Raw genomic sequence first — 14,051 nt, 5'->3', positions numbered from 1 at the left:
GAGGTGGTGTCATCGTCGTGTCGCCGCGCCACCACAAAGCGAAGGACTCGAGCAAGGCAACACTTTGACTCATTTGAGTGATTTTGAACTACTCTCACTACATCGTTAATGTTCAATATCTTACTTACGTCTGGGCTGGATAATGTATGCACGCTTAGCACAGCGCTCTTTAATTTCAGACAAATGTCATTCATATTGTTGACTTACCATCTCTGTTTGGCTTGAAGTTACACCGTTGGCATCCTAAAAAAAGAAAGAAAGGCGCAATGTCCGTTCAACATAATACCGATCAAAGTATTAAGTCCTTCAAGTCTAGTGAGGAGTATCTGTATGCCATGAAAGAGGATTTGGCGGAATGGCTGAGGGATCTGTACGACATTGACATTGATGTGAACAACCTGTTGGAGAGGCTGGAGACGGGCGCCCTCCTGTGTTCCCTCGCCAACCATGTCACCCGGGAGGCAGCAGAGTTCATCCACAACCACGGGACAGTGCCGCAGGTCCAGTTGCCGAGAGCAGGTGTCACTTTTATCAGTTCCGCCCAACCAGCCACTTTCCTGGCCCGGGACAACATCTCCAATTTCATAAACTGGTGTCGAAAGCAGATGGGCGTTAAAGGTAGGCCTATGTGTTACATACGGTATGTCTTTGCTGATAACATGACTTCAGATGCCATTCCAACAGGAATTCCCCTATCTTATCGAGGAGTTAGTAATAGATTCTAAGTCATTGACTTATCATGACAGGTCACTGGTCAGGGGTCTTCACATCACCGCCATGGGATGAGGGCATAATAACTTCTATTCTTTAGAGTAGACTAAACTAGCTGCCCAAAATGTCTATGTAATGAACAAAACTGCTTTAATTGTGACTTTTTTAATGCCATGCATTCAGTCGATTAGTATACATGATCTGACGTGATCAATCAATCTATCAGTCACATAGATGGGCGGCGATTAAACGACTGGCACCACCACAATTGTGTCTTATGGAATCTTACCACTAGGTGACGCTCTAGTTCAATAACGTTTTTTTATTTATTATTATTATAACACAGGTAAGCCTGCTTCAAATACCTAGAAGAGCCTTTATTTTCAAGAGAGGAATAAAACATTATAACATAGAACACAGAGAAAGAATTAATCTGCTTGGGCTAACTCGGTTGTGATTCACACACTATATTGAAATAACAGTGGCTCTAACTATTGTTCTGCACAACAAACAGTGCTCAGATAACAACACCACTACTAAAACATCAAACGATCCCATCCACTACTCCAGATGTCCTCATGTTTGAAACGGAGGACCTGGTGCTACGTAAAAACGAGAAGAACTTTTTGCTGTGCCTGCTCGAGGTGGCCCGGCGGGCCTCTCGTTTCGGCATGGCCGCCCCAGTGCTGATCCAGCTTGAGGAGGAGATCGAGGAGGAGATCCGGGAGGAGCTGGACCTGTCCCTGGAGGAGACCCCGCCACTGGCCAAACCCCAGCGCCGCACCTCCAACACCCAGAACCTGGACGAGATGGTGAGACTCAACACACTGCACCACCACTCTAATACACAACTGACCATGAACACACACCTGTTATGAATACACACCTGTTATGGTCCTCTGTGGCTCAGTTGGTAGAGCATGCCACTAACAACACTTAGGTTGCGGGTTCGATTCCTGCTGGGACCATATATCGTGAGCTTAGAATTATAAGGTTATATCTCCGTTTAGGGTAGTTCAGAGATATTGAGCGTCAAAGTCTTTACATTCCATTATGTTTTGTGAGATGGAACCTTTGTATTTTATGAATTACTAACCCAAAAAAATCAACATTTTAAAAATAACACCACACAGGCATTAATAAACACCTAATGGATCAGATTAGGTAAAAAACTCAATTTTGACAAAAATGGAGATAGAACCTTATAATTCTAACGTCACAATATACTGAAATATATGCACTCACTGGAATGTAAGTCTCTTTGGATAAAGGCGTCAGCTAAATGGCATCCATGGTTATTAGTTATTACCTGCTAGGTGGTCTACCACTGTAACCAGTGATCAACTCTATAATAATGGTCAAATACCAGTGATTAGGCTGATCTACTCATTCTGGTTTCTTCTGGGCAAAGTAATACTCCCAATGAAGATATAAATAACCTTAATGAATATATCTAATAAATACGGATTGATCAGGCCCTCTATTGCAGAGGCTATATGCCATTGGTTTGGACCAGTCGTCATGTACTTAGTTTCAAAATGACCTGCAGGATAGGACTCAGTGTTTCAGGATAGGATCAGTGTTTCAGGTTAGGACTCAGTGTTTCAGGATAGGACTCAATGTTTCAGGATAGGACTCAATGTTTCAGGATAGGATCAGTGTTTCAGGTTAGGACTCAGTGTTTCAGGTTAGGACTCAGTGTTTCAGGATAGGACTCAATGTTTCAGGATAGGACTCAATGTTTCAGGATAGGATCAGTGTTTCAGGATAGGATCAGTGTTTCAGGTTAGGACTCAGTGTTTCAGGATAGGACTCAGTGTTTCAAGATAGGATCAGTGTTTCAGGATAGGACTCAGTGTTTCAGGATAGGATCAGTGTTTCAGGATAGGACTCAGTGTTTCAGGTTAGGACTCAGTGTTTCAGGATAGGACTCAGTGTTTCAGGTTAGGATCAGTGTTTCAGGTTAGGATCAGTGTTTCAGGTTAGGACTCAGTGTTTCAGGATAGGACTCAGTGTTTCAGGTTAGGATCAGTGTTTCAGGTTAGGATCAGTGTTTCGGGTAGATGGAGGTCAGTGTAGTTCTCAATGTTGATAAAGGTGTTTTGCAAGTTTCGATTCGAGGTCCACTGCTGTTTACTATTTACATCAATACTGTTGGTTTGTCCTCTTGTAAATGACATCTTTATGCTGATGATACTGTTGTCTGCTCCTGTGCCACTCAACTCAGCAGGCCATTCTTCCCTTTCAGTATGGTTATGATCCTATTCAATATAACTATGTTTATGTTTATTTACTATGTAACTTTTATTATGTTTCCTGTAATATTGATTAAAATGTATCTGCATATTTATACCGTGAATGGAGCCCCAAATGGAAGTTTGCAAGTCACTCATTATAAGTACCTAGGCATTTGGATGAATGATAAACTGTCTTTTAAATTAAAACACATCACAACCTCACGTTTGAACTTTAAGAATAAAAAATAAAAAAAAGTGTAGGGCCTCCTTGCTATAAAGGTTTAATAAAATAATCAGTTTGGATACTTGCAGTCAGTTGTAGATTCATTGGACTGGACATCCAATTCAAATAGAAGGGTGAAGTCCTTAAAGACACGGCGGTAGTAGAGTTTAGAGAGGCCGGCTAGCAATCAGAAGGTCGCTGGTTCGATCCCCGTCTCAGGAGGGAACTCTATGTGAGCTAGGCACTTCACCCCTAATTGCTCCAGGGGCGCCGACTATGGCTGACCCTGTGCCTAGTGCAAATTCCAACAATTGACTGACAAGTTGATTGCATGGCAAATAAAAACATTCTTCTTCTTCTTCTTCTCCATTTTCCTCAATAAATGTAGCAAGACCAGCACCCTTTGCAGTTATATCCCATTCCCTGTGTTGTCAAGAGGGATGGATGGGTGGTTGCTACAGAGCTGGAAGTGAGTTGTAGGACAAGTAGGAGAGAGAGATACGCACTGGCACGAAGGAGGACTTGTCTGCTAGGATGAGTCAGTGATTTGTCTTGGCCAGAGTTCATTCCAGTCACTCACTGATATACAGCGCCCTGCTGTAATGGGACAGTGAATCTTTTTTTCTTCTTTTGCCTCTACACTTCAAATGTTTGGATTCGTAAATCAAACAATTACTATGAGGTTAAAGTAGACATTCTCAACTTTAATTTGATGGTATTTGTGTATTGGTTTCACCATTCTGAAATACAACACTTTTTTTCTGCACAATCAGGGTATAGTCCTATTTCAGGGTACCCAAAAGTAATGGGACAATTGTCTTGACAGGTGTTTCTGGTAAGTCAGGTGTGTTCATTTGTGCAGGCATAAGAGAGATATCTAGCATTGATTCTAGGCTTTGTGTTGTGCCTTTGGAGTCTGCAATTGGTGTCTGTCAAGATGAGCACCAAAGCGTTGTCAATGAATGTCAAGGAAGTCTTTATTAGGTCTTTATTAAGTCTTTATTAGGCTGAACATTGACATCAACCATCGCAAACTGGCTGGCAGTAGGCCATGGCAGACTTATACAGTGGATATAAAAAATTGAAAATTGAAAATTGAAAATTGCTCACCATAATTAAGAAAAAACACAAAACAACTGTCCCACTAATCAGGAACACACTCCAGGAGGTAGGTGTGTGCCATCGGCAGAATATGTCACTACTAACTACTCATTTGTCTTATGTAACTGCCGACAGCAGCAGCAGCTTCTCAAGTACAAGCCGATGCCTCCAAATGTATTGGCTGGCGCTTCATCAGACAGCAGATAGTGTCAAGTTTTTGACTGGCCAAGTCAATCTTCAGATTAAAAACAAACAAATCACTGAAGCTGGCTGCATTACAGGCCTGGCAGAGCATCACCAGGGAACATACCCAAGACTTCAGAAAGTTATTGCCTGCAAAAGGTTGTCTACCAAATACTAAACATGATTGCTTAATTTGGACATTGATCTGATCGATCTGGCCCGTCACTTTTGGGTAGCGGGACTATGCATAAAAAGTGTTGTAATCTTTGAATGGTAAAAACAATATGTACACAAATACCATTAAGTACATGCTGAGAATCTCTACTTTAACCTCATAGTAATTGTTTGATTTCAAATTCAGTCTTTTGGAGTGTGGAGCCAAAAGTACAAAAAAGCTTCTCTGTCCCATGACTTACATAGGACACTGTATTAGCTTTTGAGTGTGTGATTTGACTAATTGAATTGCACTGTAACTACTACTAGAAATGGCTTCATTACCATGGCCCACAATCAAGACAATATAAACAACACACACAAAGGTACGTTGTGTATTTGACATTGAAAGAGGTTGCTATGAGGTTGAAAGAAGTGCTAAAAAGGTCAAATTTACGGTTCTTGGATTACATCTCTGTGTGTGTGTGTGTGTGTGTGTGTGTGTGTGTGTGTGTGTGTGTGTACGTGTGTACGTGTGTACGTGTGTATGTGTGTGTGTGTTTACAGGTCCAGCATCTTATAAGCCACTGCACCTGCCCCACCCAGTTTCCTATGGTCAAAGTATCGGAGGGCAAGTACAGAGTAGGACACTCCAGCACCCTCATTTTTGTGCGGGTATGCCAAGATATCCACTTCCCTTCTCCACCCCCCACCTCCTTTTCACTCTTCTTTTCCTCATCATCAATCCCTCTCTCCATCCAGCTGAGATCATTCTGTGCCTGTCACTTCGCAACACTCTGCCAATCTATCACAGTTGCACCCCTACACTGCAGCCCTCCCTGCTAAACCCAAAAAAATAGATGACTTTCTCTGGGGAAATTGAGTGAAATCTGTTTTGTGCTGGCCTACTGTGGTTTGTGATGGGGTTGTGATATTAATGCTCTTGAAAGCCTCTCGGCTTTGCGCAGGTTGTTGATCATTATTGTGTGTAAATTGTGTGTCTGTCTGAGTACTATCTTAACCAACCAATGTTATCCAAAGTTATATTATGTTGATGTGTGTGTGCCTGTGTACGTGTGTACGTGTTAGATCCTGCGCAATCACGTAATGGTGAGAGTGGGAGGAGGTTGGGACACCCTGGAGCACTATCTGGACAAGCATGACCCCTGTCGATGTACTTCTGTTTGTGAGTTTGACACACACACACACACACACACACACACATATACACACACGCATACACACACACACACACACACACACACACAGTGTCGGTGTTCAACAGTACGCATGCCTGTCCCTATCTGGCTGCTCCATAGATCAGGGTTAGAATTATATATACATATACACCCATGAGCCAAAACGTTAGGACCATTGACAGTGACAGTGACACTGACTGGCAGGTGGTCATAATGTTTTGGCTCATCAGTGTACGTCTTTTGGTGGCCCTAACTCTTCTCGGGGGGTCCTAACTCTTCTCGGGGGGTACTCAACGTAGATCATTTACTCAACGTAGATCATTACTCAACGTAGATCATTTACTCAACCTAGATCATTTTTTTATTTTTGGGGGGGCCGATCTTGAAATGTCAATTCTTGAAATGGTAATTGGTAAAACAAATGGTAAAAAAAATTGTTTTGCTCATGCAATCCATCCAGCACAGTAAACAACAGTATTAGGTCCCTCTGGGACTTGTTAGAAGGCATCAACGTGGCCACATCCATATTTGAAGCACATCTTGTGTAATTGCAAGGGAATGATTGGTTGTAGAATACATTGTGCTTCTTTAAAAAACATGTCGTTCCTCAAACTATGTTCAGTACAGCAATGGATTGCACTGCAATGCCCTTGCACGGTTTTTGTACAACGTGTCACTAGATGGCAGAAGACCACCACCACGTTTTGGACTAAATGAGCTGCTTCCTCTGTATTGTGCATTGGCAAAGAACATGCAACTGAGAAGGCCAAGGAAAGACAAATGAGACGCCCCCTCCCCTCCCCCTTCCCTGTGCTGCTGAGTCACACTCTGTGACATCAAAGACCCTGCTGTCACTTACATCACCATCTCTACACGCTCGCTGCTCACGCAATACAAGACTAAAGTCAATTGGAATTGTGAGTGACGACTTGTTGCTTAAGCTAATCAGGAGGATAATCAGGAGGATAATATGCCATTCAGAGATTGGAGAATGTTAACTGAAATAGTCATCGTGCCTGCTCAGCCATCATTACAAAGACACACCAAATCTGGTATTCATGAGAACTTTCATATGAGATTATTTATTTCCATAAGTGGTGGAGGGAGAAAATGAAAGTTATGTAAATATGCTAAATATGCTTTATTCCTAAAATGACCCAAGTAGCCTACTGCTTTATGTAACAATTAATATTCAAGTGCTTAATGCAGCTCAATCTTGCCAGTTGAAGCCCACTTTAGTTTCACCTCATTCAGATACCGTGGTGTTTAACAGCCCTCGAGCATGGGTGACAGGCGATAAGGACCATGTTTTCCCTGCTCACTCCTTTTCAATCCCTCTCTTCCCCTCCCTCTTTCCTTTCCGTCCGTCCTCAGCCCATAAGCTGTCCCAGCGCCCGGCCGCACCGGTCCATGAGATCAAAAGCATGCTGACGCCGCGGCCTGACGGCCAAACACACCCCACCACACTCCTCCTGAGCCGCCATGCTCAGACCCCCCTCCAGCCTGTCCTCTGGACCCCTTCAGCACCCTCCTCCTCCAGGGGTGGAGGACTGAGACCAGCCAGGGCCAGAGGGGCCTCCCCATCACCATCACCAGACCCAGGGGCCAGGACACAAGACCCAGGAGACCCTAGAGCTTCTCTCCGCCCCAGCCGTGGTCCCAAGTCCTCCGTCTTTCCAGACCCAAGCCCCAGGGACAACATCTGCAACCAAGGCCCAGGTCTAAGGAGATCTGGCTCTCCAAACTACGGTCCCAGACCCGTTTTCTCTCCAGAACCGGGCCGCAGAGAGCTGAACACTCCCTCTCCCAGCAGGTAAGGGGATGACGATACTGTTGAAATTAAGTTTGAAAAAAGATTCAACAAAATGCTGATCGATGACTGTGGTGAAGAAGTGTGGTGATGAAGATGATGATGTTTAGGATGGTGAAAATGCTGAAGGTTAATAACGATCTTAAAGTTCATCATCATGAAAGCAAGTTCACAGGTGACTTTTAGACCCGAGGTATATCAATCAGTGAATGTCAGTGAATGCCACAGTGGCCTTTAACACAGTTTGAACCTAACGGGATCATTAATAACGCAGCTTGGCTCCCCAGGACCTCACTGAGGCTGATAACTACGATTTAACCACATTATTAAGCCAACAGCTCATTGACAATGATGGATGCACGAACAGCGCAGTATGCTACTGCAAACCATATCATTTTTTCGCTTTGCAGCTGCAGCAAACCACTGAGACCATGAATAAGGGCTATGTTGTGAAGTTGATTTCCCCATGTGTGTTGGATCCCATTATGTGTTACTGAGAGCTGAACCCTCCTCCGCTTTTTGCAGCTCTCACTGTCAGCACAGATGACATTAGGTCCATACGGCATTGTCTGAGTGCCGTGTACTGTAGGTGATTAAAACTTAAGCGAAGCAAACATTGACAGTTCTAGGGCTGGCTGCAGAAGAGAAGGCAGCCTTCAAACCAAGTTTTGCTTAAAAAGGAATTTCATTTCCTGAGGTAATAGTAAGTGGTGAATGGGCATTAGTCATGTTCATGAATTAGACCATTGATATTAACTCAGGTAAAGAAATTCAATTTATTAAAAAGTTAGGTGCAATAAAGGGGAATGGCACAGGAAAGAAGTATTGAACACACTAACTGAAATGTATTTAATACTTGGTGGAGAAGCCTTTGTTTCCAATGACAGCTTGAAGACGCTTCCTGTACGAAAAAACTAATCTCTCACAGTGATCAGGTGGGATTTCGGCCCATTCTTCAACACAGACAGTCTTTCAATCATGAAGATTCCGGGGGGCCCGCTGGTGAATCTTGATCTACAGTTCCTTCCACAAATTTCAGATTTAAGTCAATTTCAGATTTAGGTCTGGTGATTGACTAGGCCAGTCCAACACCTTTAATTTCCTCCTCTTGAACCAATTGAGAGTCTCCTTTGCAGTATGTTTTGGATCATTGTCCTGCTGGAAGATCCACCCACGCCCCATCCTCATCATCCTTTTTTCGTGATCATTTTAAAATGATTTTACTTATTTTTTCCCCCCATAACAGACATAAACAAACAACAACAACAAAAAAAGACAACAGTCACTGTCACTCAACCTGCCACCCGTCTCTCTCACCCCACCCCCACCCAGGAGATCCCTGATCCTTGTGAATATGAGCAGGTAGCCTCATACATAGAACAGCCAAACAATATTCGGTGATGGGATCAACAGATGGGATCAACAGATCGAATGTAGTTTTTACATAAAATATATGTTATGGAACTTCCAAAATAGTATACATAAGCATAGGCTATGTGTCATGATCGAAACAGGTCCGCAGATTCACAAACTCGTACATACATGATTAAAGAAAAAGATAAAGAATAATACAAAAATATATATAAAAAGAAATAAATAAAAAGAAAATGGACGAGCACTGTAATCCCACATATTCATAGAATTCATCCTCAACATCCTGATGGATGGCAACAGATTCTTCTCAAGAATTTCCCGCCACATGGCTCCATTCATATTCCCTTCAATAATTCGGATGCCATGTGAAGAGAAACATCCCCATACCATGATGCTTCCACCTCCGAACTTCACTGTAGCTATTGTATTTTTAGGATCATATGCAGAGCCATTTCTCCTCCAAACATGGCGTGTCGTATTGTTGCTGAAAAGTTTCTTTAAACTTGAGCTAAAATGAGCTTCAACATGCCTTTTCTTCAGTACTGGAGTCTTCCAGGGTGATCGCAAATTAAGACTGTGGCAGTGGAGTACATTGCCTATAGTTTTATTTGTGACAACTGTACCCGCTGCTTCCAGGTCTTTCTGGAGCTCTACTCGAGTGGTCCTTGGCTCTTGGGCTACTCTTCTGTCTAACTTTATGACTGCCCGGACAGAAATCTTGTGAGGAGCTCCTGTGTGTGGCCGGTTGATGGTCGAGTGATGTTCCGCCCACTTGCGGATAATGGTCCCAATGGTGCTTAATAATAATAATAATAATAATAATAATAATATTATTAATAATAATAATAATAATAATAATAATAATAATTATTATTATTATTATTATTATTATTATTATTTATATAGTGCCTTTCAAGGAACCCGAAGACACTTTACAATTTTACAGAAAGACAGTCAGACAGCAAAAACAGAAAACACAGAGACAACGGCAAAAACTAAACTAGATTTAACTAACTAACAAGGCCTTGGTGAACAGGTGGGTTTTGAGGGCTGATTTGAAGGTGTCCAGGGTTGGGGCGTTGCGTCACTATGGGGAGTTGTTCCTTATAGGAACATTTAGGAGTTGAGAAATCCGGCGGTAAGCAGTGCCATTACTATGCTGCTCAACAATCTTGTTGTGAAGGTCTTGGGAGAGCTCTTTACCTCTACCCATCATGAGATGTTTCTGGCAAGAATGCTTGGTGACAAAATTAATGATTTGTTTAAAGATGCAAAGAGTGAAAGTACTGTACTTACCCCCCAACATGCACTAACCCAGCTGATTCCAATTAGCACAGGTAGGAGAATTCATTAGTGGCATAAGCTGGTTTAGAGCTTTTAAAAAATATATATATTATTCAATACATTTTTCCTGTGTCATTCCATTTTATTGCACTTTTCAACAATTGCACTTTTTAACTTTTGTCTGATCTAAATTTCATGTGAATAACTGCAATGGAAATATGTTGTGAATAAAAAAATGGTTAATGTGTTGAATACTTATTTCCCCCACTGTAAATGTTGTGTGTTGACATTTTCTTCATTCAGACTGATGACCTTGTGTAGGTATCTAGGGCAAGAGGTGTTTGTAGGAAGAAAAAACAAAGTTGCACCCACGCAGTTACCACAGTACTATCCGTCTTAGCAGCAATAAAATGTGTGTTATAGGCTGATATTACTATTTCACTTTCTTCACAAATTGTCGGAAGAAACATTTGTGTGTGTGTTTTAAGTTATGTTCAGTATTTGTGCCTGAACTGCTGCAGATAGTTTTAAATTATTCAGGTTTTTATTGCAATTCCCAATTGTAATTAACATAATCTAATGTATTAGATCATTTCCCTGTTAACGTCTGTCGAAACATGTTCGATAATTAAAATGAATCAACTTTATGCCACGCCATTACAATGTGTTATTAACATTGTGGCCTACTAGAGCACAAACAGTTGCTGGATGTATAATTATGTTGGGAATTATTCTGGTGATGCATATTTTAGCACTACAACACCAAATAGGTCTCTGTGGACAGCCTGTTAGTGTAAAAGGTGGACAAATGAATAAAACTGCAGATTAATTTGAACTCTTGAGGGGCATCATTTGGTTTGGAAGTATTGATGCGATCATATTCCAGTCTCAGCATTATGCTGCTTATATTGTTTAGATTCTAAACCAATTTATTTATTGATTATGTTAATGTTTTGTTTAGTTTTTTCTTGTTTTTTTGTGTTTTTTGTTGTTATAACTATTTCTTTTTTCACATGTTCGAAATAAAGCTTTCATTCATTCATTCATTTAATTCTTAACTTCTATTCTATAGATTCTAGCAAAAATCCCTCTTTTAAACTTTAGATTCTAGCAAAAATCCCTCTTTTAAACTTTTAAAGTCAGCTAGATTATACTGTCGATTCCTACTGATACTGACAGACTGTGGAGCTGTATTGTAGATTTAGTAGGCGATGTGTACACTTGCTATGGACCTTCGCTTTTTGATCATAGAACCTATAAATTGCCTCTGGCATGTAGCGTTAGGGTATGAGAGGAGCAGATTAACTCTGCCCATGGAAGCTTCTCTGTTATCGTCTGCCTCTTTTCTACCTGGATCTCCTCTTCCCGCCAGCTGTAAACTAGGTTTTGATGTGGTGAACTCTTTAATCAAACAATCAATCACAAGAAAGCAGAGTGCTTCAGTAATATTTCCCAGGGTGTGAAATTAAACCTATGGTATCCACTATGCACGTAGCTACAAGGCTAGGAAATATTCTAAACTGAACATTTTATGTCAATAGAATTCCTCACAATACCATGAAAAGCTTTTTGTGTGGCAATTTGTAGCCATGGCATACAACTCAACAGTGGGCATGTTTATGTGGTAACACTTAACACTGCATTAAGGTTCCCAGGCCTATACTTGTAATTACTCTGGCTACATACAACATCGTATTAACATGTTACATCATTTGGGTAATTGCATGGTAAATGTACAGTAGCCAATGTAGTTAATTTAGCATTGTTATTACACAAGTGAAATAAGGTTAGGGTTAGTTCCAGTGTCTGTATGACCTGACAGCAGACAATGCTGCTAGCAGAGTCAAGGCTGCTGGTGTTGCACTTAACAGTTGGTTTATTGTAAGTGTTGTTGATTAGTGTCGTGACATGCAAAAGTGGATTAGTACATTGCAGAGCAGCTTTGACCCAGTGTTTGACATCGGCAAACATGCAGTAAGAAATAATTGATTGTAAAGGTGATTGACACTAGGTCACTGGGTAAAGGTGTGTACACTAGGTCACTGTGTGTGTACACTACTAGGTCAGTGTGTGTAGATCACTGTGTGTGTACACTAGGTCACTGTGTGTGTACACTAGGTCAGTGTGTGTGTACACTAGGTCAGTGTGTGTGTACACTAGGTCACTGTGTGTACACTAGGTCAGTGTGTGTACACTAGGTCAGTGTGTGTGTACACTAGGTCACTGTGTGTGTACACTAGGTCAGTGTGTGTGTACACTAGGTCACTGTGTGTACACTAGGTCACTGTGTGTGTACACTAGGTCACTGTGTGTGTACACTAGGTCAGTGTGTGTGTACACTAGGTCACTGTGTGTACACTAGGTCACTGTGTGTGTACACTAGGTCACTGTGTGTACACTAGGTCAGTGTGTGTGTACACTAGGTCACTGTGGAAGGGTTTGATAAGCCCAGGCATGGCAGAACAGGTGTGTGTGTGATTTGTTTCTGTCTTCCTGTTGCAGACTGAGACCACCAACGCCCACCCGCCAGCACAGCCAGGGTCACCATGACTCGGCACTCAACTCCACCACCAGGACCGGTAGAGAGGCCACCCGCTCATCTCTAGGCCAAGGCCTCACCAGCAGCAGCCTCCCTCAGCCTGCCCAGCGCCCCTTGACACCACAACCCCAGACCCAGGCCAAGACCCAGCCCCAGAGGCCTAAAACCCCCTTGGTCTTCCATAGGCCCTCTGGCCAGTTCTCCATCCACCCTGAGCCCCAAAAGCAGAAGCACCAGCCCAAATCAGAGAGCCATCTCACTCAAACCTGGACCAAGTCTCAGTTTACCTCCAAGCTCAGACAGACCTCCACATTAAGTGCCTACAGTACAGAGAGCCAACACAGACAAGAAGGATCCAGCACAGCCAGACCTGCTACACCTATCAGAGGCTATAGTCCTTCCAAATATACCCCTGTCTTCCCTAGACAGCCCACCATCACTGTCCAAGAGCCTAAAGACGTTGGTCATTCTCAAGGGAACCCAGATTTGAGAAGCACTTCCTCTCCTGTCAAAAAGTGTTGGGATAACTTGAAAGGGGTCCAAAATGAGACATACACCCCTGACAACACCATGACCGACCCTTCACACAGCTCTTTATGCGGTGACCACAGGGGAATACAGGGCCTATCGAAACAGAATGCATTTGTATTACCCATCCACAACCACAAGGCTTCTCACAAAGTTGAAGTCAGAGTGAGTTTCGATGAGCTTGACTTCCAGGGCCACCTAGAGCTCCCGGAGGACAGACTCTCCGGGGCCGGAGACGGAGAGGTGGATAAGGGCTACATCTTCACCCCTCCCCCCATCAGCCCAGCCCAGGAGGCCAGTCTGTACCAGAGTCTGGAGCACGAAATCCTGGCCAACCTCCAGCAGCTCAGCATGGATTCAGACGATGACAGCCACAGCAGCGTCACAGATGGATTCCAGATGGATTCAGTCGCTTCCAAACCATCTCCTTTGAACCAGAAACTCTCCTCGGAAGCAGCGAATGCCGCCAATTGCAGTCCCCCCTCCAGCGAGACCGGCTATGACGCTGTCATCACCGAACTCTCCAAAGGGGAGAAGAGGCGGCCGTTGGACAGAGTGTGTGTGGGGAGCTGGGTGAACACACTCTCACGCAGCTCTAGAAGCAGCAAAAAGGTCCAAAACAGAGGTGGTCTCAAAAAAGAGGTGGACTCACGCATACACCTTGAGGTGACCCAACCCTGTGTGACCAGCTCCTGGTGCACCCTGGGCT

At 43.0% G+C, this 14,051-nt stretch overlaps 1 protein-coding gene across 1 annotated transcript in view; it reads left to right on the top strand.

The window, feature by feature from the left end:
- Positions 1 to 266: 266 nt before the first annotated feature.
- gas2l2 (growth arrest specific 2 like 2) overlaps positions 267 to 14,051 on the top strand; it is a gene marked incomplete at both ends in the record, with an annotated part of 14,318 nt that continues 533 nt past the window's right edge. Inside the window, 6 exons of the mRNA XM_080529287.1 lie at positions 267 to 618; positions 1,282 to 1,523; positions 5,176 to 5,283; positions 5,698 to 5,794; positions 7,182 to 7,620; positions 12,778 to 14,051. The exon at positions 12,778 to 14,051 is cut by the window's right edge and continues 533 nt beyond it. Coding sequence (XP_080385413.1) covers positions 267 to 618; positions 1,282 to 1,523; positions 5,176 to 5,283; positions 5,698 to 5,794; positions 7,182 to 7,620; positions 12,778 to 14,051 — 2,512 coding nt within the window. The remainder of the gene's footprint in view (positions 619 to 1,281; positions 1,524 to 5,175; positions 5,284 to 5,697; positions 5,795 to 7,181; positions 7,621 to 12,777) is intronic.

Source organism: Nansenia antarctica (genome assembly GCF_963989245.1).
Source record: "Nansenia antarctica genome assembly, chromosome: 4".
Taxonomy (NCBI): domain Eukaryota; kingdom Metazoa; phylum Chordata; class Actinopteri; order Argentiniformes; family Microstomatidae; genus Nansenia; species Nansenia antarctica.
The sequence above is the reverse complement of the archived record's forward strand: the minus strand, read 5'-3'. Positions and strand labels throughout refer to the sequence as shown.